General features: G+C 45.5%; 1 protein-coding gene across 5 annotated transcripts; it reads right to left on the reverse strand.

Annotated features, from left to right (window-relative positions):
* Positions 1 to 4,102: 4,102 nt before the first annotated feature.
* On the reverse strand, positions 4,103 to 6,307 carry LOC147896485 (uncharacterized). Of its 5 annotated transcripts, none has more exons than XM_087382085.1 (4): positions 5,829 to 6,302; positions 5,565 to 5,655; positions 5,395 to 5,470; positions 4,103 to 5,255 (listed from the first exon to the last, which is right to left on the reverse strand). In XM_087382085.1, the coding sequence occupies exon 4, from the start codon at positions 5,250 to 5,252 to the stop codon at positions 4,470 to 4,472; it is 783 nt and encodes a 260-aa protein (XP_087238211.1). In that variant the 5' UTR covers positions 5,253 to 5,255; positions 5,395 to 5,470; positions 5,565 to 5,655; positions 5,829 to 6,302; the 3' UTR covers positions 4,103 to 4,469. The 5 variants fall into 5 exon arrangements, with proteins under 5 accessions (XP_087238211.1, XP_087238210.1, XP_087238208.1 ...); XM_087382084.1 differs by having other exon boundaries at positions 5,565 to 5,669; XM_087382082.1 differs by having other exon boundaries at positions 5,395 to 5,655; positions 5,829 to 6,307.
* Between the last annotated feature and the right edge of the window lie 416 nt (positions 6,308 to 6,723).

Consider the following 6,723-nt stretch of genomic DNA (forward strand, 5'->3'; position numbering starts at 1 on the left):
GATCCTCGAATCTTACATTCAAATCTTAAAATTGTAGAAATACTAAACATGAGACAACTAACAATTTAGGTGTCTAAGGCTACAACTTTGTATTTTACTACAAAAACCCATAGAATCAAAATTCCCAAATCTAAAGTATGGCCAAAAATAAAATAGAAGCCAAAATACCATAATCATGGTAGAACATTAAAAGATACAAATTGCAATGCAAAAATACCACCTCAAACATAAAGTCCCATTTTTGCAATAGCGTTTTCTCGAGGGGTGCAGTAAGAAACATTATGCATCACGTGCATTTAAGGGGTATCAACAAAACCCCTGAACTAGAAAATTTCCCCCCATAAGCCATCCCTCTTTACTTATGAACATGTTTTTTTATAAATTTGAAATTAGAAACCCTTCCTATTATTGTAGTCTTATTAAAATATTATCTAAAGTTGAATCAAACAACCCCTCCTTCTAAATGGACATGGTACACTAAAATTCTATGAGGTGAAATGCTCAAGCATGTTTAAATTTGAAATTTTTTTGCTAAAACATGCAAACTTAGTATTGATCATAACTGTTAATTAGTACTCTATGGAGGATTACCAAAAAGCGAGCGAGGAAAAGTAAGCGAACCAAAAAAAGCGAGCGAGCCGAAAAAAAACAAATTTTAATGTGGAGAATTTTTCCTCAAAAAAATTGTATTTCATAATGAGGAGAGAAGGTTACATGAAAACAGAGAGGCTGGCAAGACAAGGCATGTAGCTACTCTTGGGAGGGGGCTGAGAAAAGGAGGACAAACTTCAAACATGGAGATTCTTTTAAAAAAAGTTTTTGTATTTCATAGAAGAATAGGGAGGCTAGCAAGACAAGGGATGTAGCTATCCTGGGCGGAGGCTGCAGGAGCCGGGGGTGGAATCAAGTCTATGGGGGTCTTGAAATCGAAGTGTGCTCTTTCTCTTTAATCATTTCCTCCACATCTTCAATTGCCTCCATCGGAACCTCTTTGTCAGTCATTCCCTGATAGTCCCGCGGGATCCATGTCCACACCATCCAAGATTGGAACAAGGTGTGCTCCCAGTAGGAATGCCCAACCCACCTCATTGTTCAAGATCTCACCATATTGCAAGAATGGTGCCTCCAAGCACCTTGCACATCTCTCTTTTGTGGTGGCCATGTAGCGAGGAGAGAGGTGGAGGGAGATGGTGAGCAAGCAAAGAATAATAAGAGGTTGAGAGGAGGAAGAGCTTCATGGTGATGGCTTGAGAGGAGGAAAAAGTTTATGGGGGTAGCCTGAGAAGAGGAAGGGCTGAGAAGAGGAGGGGTTTATGGGGAGAAGGAAGAGATTGAGAGGAGTAACAGATTTGAGGGGATAGGTGAGGAGAAGGAAGAGGTTGAGTGGGGGAAGAGATTGTTGGGGATTCATTTGCAAAGGGCTTGGGTGAATTTTGATAATTAGGGAGGACTTTTGGGAGGTGTTTGGGCATGTGGGAGGTCTTTTCGAAAATTTTGATTTCCACAAATCTACACGTCCACCAAGGAAGGGGGAGGGGGAGAGTAGGGGAAGCCCCCCAAAGTCAAATGGGTGAGTAATCCCCCAAGTGGTGGTGAGGACAAGAGGGGGACTAGTGAGAGAGAATGGGGACCTTGCAAGGACAGTCTCTACCTATGAGAGGCCAATATGGAATCCTTGATTCTTTTAATGCCTAAGCTTTCCCATTGGCTAGTTTGCTAATCTTGAGTTTAGAGAAATCTTAGGGCCCAATACAAGAGACCCTTTTTCAGTCCAAAATTCCCCTAATGAATGGCAGGACATTTTGCTTGATTGAGTCAAAGGTCTATATGCATCTATGTGTTTCAAAATTCTAATCCGTCCTTTTGGTGTCTTCACCAAAAATATTGTATGTGATATGCTTGACCAAGATCGCTTCTATTATAGACAACACATGTGTCTCTTGATCTTCCCCAACTCCCTGTAATTGGCCTTTAAGGTTGCTTCCACAAGACCCTTACAATGCTAACAATACTCTAATGACTTCTCCCTTCCCACCCCGAAAAAAATAAATCAAGGAAAGGCAACTTCTATGGAAGTTAAAATGGAGCATTGAAATGAAAAAAATACTTAATTATAACGACGAGTTGGTTGTGTCTTATGAGAAGCAGTACTAGAGAGACCCTCCTACTACACGCACCCACCCCCAAAAAAAAAAATCAAGGGGAAAAAAAGAAAATGAAAAAGAAGGGAAGGGAGTCCCTCTTTTCATAACTTTTAAGTTTTTTTGATGCATGACTTTATGCCTCCCATATATAGCTAGTTTACCAACTTTCTATACACATCTCTGGGCACGGTTTGACCACAACCCACACACTTAATTCTTTAAAACTAATGCTCAATGTGCACACCTAGGAAAACCTAACCTAACCTAGCCTCCCACCTTCCTTGCTCGTGCTGCCACCGCCTCTCACTTTCCATCGCCATCTCTCTACTTCTAAGCCCCAACATTGTGGCTATGGCTATGCCTCCTCAGGGCCATATCAATCCCCTCATGAAGCTCTGCAAATAAATCATAGCTTACATATCTGCCATCGCCTTCATAGAAAAGGAGGAGAGGAGGGGCTACAGTTGACAACCAACTGAGATAATGGGGAAGGGAGAGAAGGGGGGCTCTGCTTGCAGCACCCAATCAAGAGAAGGGGAAGAGGGAGGGATATGAAGGGGAGGCAGTAGCCAACTAAGGAGATAGTGATGGGGGAGGGTGCTACAGAGAGAGAGAGAGAGAGAGAGAGAGAGAGAGAGAGAGAGAGAGAGAGAGGGGGCGGGGGGGAGGGGGGATTTACCTTAAGGTGATATCTGGGGGTGGGGGGGATATTAACCCATGTCTCTCAAATTAATCAACAAGGAGAACTAATACTAAAAAAAATTTCAAACTCCTATTGGACATATTCTTCAAATATCCTTGTGAGAAGGGCCACATAGAGAGAGAGGGAGTGTGCAAACAACAGGGAGAACTAATACTAAAAGGAATTTCAAACTCCTATTGGACATACTCATCAAAGATCCTTGTGAGAGAGAGAGAGGGGTTTGCAAGAGGAAGGGACATTTACTTTAGACGATTTCGGTGCAAGGGAGCATATTAACCTATGTTTCACACAGATCAATCAACTAACACTACTAGGAATTTTGATTTTTTATAAGGGGACCATACTCTTCAACCGTTTGTAGGTGGGCCACAACTGTTTCAATTACTGCCACTTTTATCACAAAAAGAGATTATTGATAAAAGGCGAGGCAAGACGGGGCAGAAAGAGAGAGCTTCCCTAGTATGGTCCTAAGGAAAGGACCTAGGGAGGCAGGCAGGCGACCGGCAGTAGCCAGTAGCCTGCCCGCCGACCTAGGTACTTTCCTAGGTATCCGGATCAAGGGCAGCGGCCATCAACTCCGCAGGTCATGAAAACGACCTTGAATCCATTTCATCAGGTTTCCCGATCGAGCCCCGCCCTTGACGTAGTGGTAAGTAAGAGGCAATAGGACCAAGTAACAGATAGTTGGACCAAATGCAATAATGCACTACCACTACCTGCAGTATGCAGTCGTAAGCGAATTTAGGCCCATAATGGAATACCTGATCTGGAAAAATTCAAAAATGCCCTACCTGGCATTGAAAACTGCAAATGGTATGCTGCTCACAATAATTCAGATATAAACAGTGTGAGTGGGAGCTCCAAATGACAACCTTAAGCCCATACAACACGATATTTTTTTTGAAAAAAAAGAAGACTCGCATGCCAGCCTGCTTGCTAAAAGCCGATACAGGCTCCTGTTTGTTCCAGATAGCACTACTATTCCGCAAGGTGACTTTTGAGGGTATGGTCACATCTGCATAGCCTCTTGTGTCAACGTCTTCATGCACAGAGAAGATGGTTATTTCAATATACTATAGCACATGACTAATTTAGGTAGCAATTCTTAAAATAATGACCCATCTGGACAAAAGAGACAAAGCCCATCCCGACAGGCTGATCACTGTCGGGATCAACAGACTCGGTTAGGAAGCACCTGGCATAAGGCTCACTCCTCATATTTCAGCAACAGGTATCTTTTCACCAAGTGTAATCGTTTTGAAAATGAGTGACAAGTATTGTATAATGTTGCCCAGGAGCTAAGACCCTGATTCTTTACATCTGTAGTAATTATAATTAGCCGGCATGTCTGTTTTCGATACTTGCATACCAGTCTCTAAATTCCTGGAGAGCACTGTACAGTTCTGATAATCTGCAGAGCACTCTTTTACAAATGTTTTTCTGGGAATGTCCACATCTAAAATCTGAGGAAAGATGTAGAGCACGAAAAAATGCATCGCATAGGCAAGATGGGCTATTCGCTGCCAATGGTAGGTGCCGGTGCCTTCATCCCCGTCTAATAGATATGGCACAAGAAAAATGGTCGCGGAGCTAGCTGGAGGATTTGCTTTGCAAAGCTGTGTTTAGGAGCCACGGCGACGAGGGACACCCTGAGCATCTGCTGCTCCAAGGTGAGCAGTCTCGGGGGCATACCCCGGTCTTGGAATGTTGAAGGAATAGCCAAAGCCTCGAGCAGGAGGCGGGGAAAATCCATGGTTGGGATGAAGCTGAGGAACGGCGGTATACATGAAACCACTACCAGCATTTGACACATCCCGTTCAAACGACGATCCAAAAGCTGACGGAGAAGATCCGTAGCCGGTGACAGCGGCAGAAGAAGCAGCAGTAGGAGCAGGAGGAGGCGGTGGGGGAGTTGCAGAGAACCCAGACGTGCCTCTAGGGGCTTCGGTGAAGGCCATAGGCGGAGCATCGGCCACGGCAGGCGTAGCTGGGGTGGGAGAAGAAGGCAATCCATCGTCCCTGTTGGTGTTTTTCACGACATCGTTCTCGCTGATCAGAGGCAAAGAAAGGCCGGGACCAAACACCACGCCTCGATAGACAGTATCCGAGTCTCCCACGCGAACAGTGATGAGGTATCCTGCATCAAACGAGCCGTCCACCACTCCATGGACGGGTTGCCCGACCATGGCGTGATTGTTCATCTCGCCTGACGGTGAAGCATCGCTGTGTGAAACCCTAGGCTTCCTCGCTTTGGCCTGATCGACCGACGATGGTGTCGTCGTGTTCACTCCCAACGCACTCACCTCTCCCGGCAGCAGTACTGTTTCTGTCTTCCGAGGCCGCCCTCTCTTCTTCTTCGGCGGTAGCCCTGCCACCTCTGTTGCACCGTAGCATTGCTCCATCATCTCCTGCGCGTTTGCTTGCACCATTAGTTGACTGGCTCTCAAGAACCCCGTCCCATCCATCCACAACCTTGCGTTTTACCAAGCAAGAATTTGAGCTCGTCGATGCAATTTTCAAGCAGATTGCTTAGCACAAAATGCTTACCTTCTCAGCAAGTTGGGAAGGTACCTCTCCTTGCCCTGATCGCAACGGAATGCTGAAAATTTTCCTCTTGCTTCCTCTAGACAAACCAAATTCTTTAGATCGCGCAGCTAGAACTAGAATGCAAGCCGAAGCAATAAGACGGAACTCTAACAGCTTTATCCTTTGCATACCTCACTTGGCCTTTGATCTTCGACCGCTTGGTGTTTTCGTCCAATCTTTTTGCAGTCCAGCTGAAAAGCGAGCGGCGATTTCACCTAGTAGCTGACCCAAAATACCTGTCAACGCAAAATCAATTTCCCGTTAGGGTTGAGGGGGGGTCGACCCGTTTTGAACGACGCTGCCATTTCCACAGCTCTGCCCTCCCGTCCCTTCCCCCCTTCCTCTCCCTCTGTGTCTCTACCTCCAGCCCACTCTTGTATCACAAAGACACGCACCCCACATCACGTCGTCCTTTGCGATTAAAGTCAGAGATTCTTCGGGTACGGCCGCGACTAGAGGCGGGTGGGACTGGATCCTGCCTTGTTCGTCGTGGCTCTATGGCTCTCTAGACGGTGAGCCATCTTCGATTGCTCCCCTTTGTGAGCAAGATGTGTGCCCATCCATGGTGTCTAGACGTAGAGGTGTAGACTTCTCGTCCACCACCTCATCAACTACCTATCTCCTCTGCATAATTTAGTAGGCGTGCCTAAGATGATGAATTGAAAAAGTTGTTCCTGTGTGTGTGGGGGTGTGAGGAGAGAGAGAGAGAGAGAGAGAGAGAGAAGCGAGAGCCAACAACCCTGATTTCAAAGTTGTGTGTGTGTGTGTGAGTGTGTGTGTGAGAGAGAGAGAGAGAGAGAGAGAAAGAGAGATGGAGCCTTAGGGAAGAAAATAGCAAGTGGGTGCAACCCTGATTTCACAAACAGAAGCTGTCGATTTTCTCTTTGGAAAAAGAGGAATTGTAACTAAGCCCTACCCCCTGAGGAGTAGGCAACAACTTGCAAAAATCAAGAAATATTTGTGCAACCTACAACTTTCCAACACCTCAAACCAAGCAAAGAGTCATATCATATGTGTCAAAATTGATGTGATGAAATGAGTTAGAGTGGGATCTTTAGGGGATTCTTGTGATGGTTAATTGGAAGAGAGGGGAGGCAAAAGAGTCCACATCAAGAAAAGGGAATAAAGAAAAAGGGTGACTTGAGGTGAGAGGGGGAGGGGGAGGGGGTGTGTAATGGGTGGGTGCCACCCTTTCTTCATAAAGCTTTGAGCTCACGTAATGTTGTGTACAATTTTTTAAAGCCATACCTTCTCACTCATGTATCTATACACATGAGAACATTCACAAAG

This window comes from Dipteris shenzhenensis, chromosome 11, assembly GCF_047967505.1.
Source record: "Dipteris shenzhenensis isolate YYH24624 ecotype China chromosome 11, Dip_SZ_1.0, whole genome shotgun sequence".
NCBI lineage: Eukaryota > Viridiplantae > Streptophyta > Polypodiopsida > Gleicheniales > Dipteridaceae > Dipteris > Dipteris shenzhenensis.

Excerpts from the sequence above, each read along its gene's own strand:
- LOC147896485 (XM_087382082.1), bottom strand. The coding sequence starts at position 5,562 with ATGCAAAGGATAAAGCTGTTAGAGTTCCGTCTTATTGCTTCGGCTTGC. Across the intron at positions 5,256-5,394 it reads CTTCCCAACTTGCTGAGAAG|GAGATGATGGAGCAATGCTA; the intron begins GTAAGCATTTTG and ends GCAAACGCGCAG.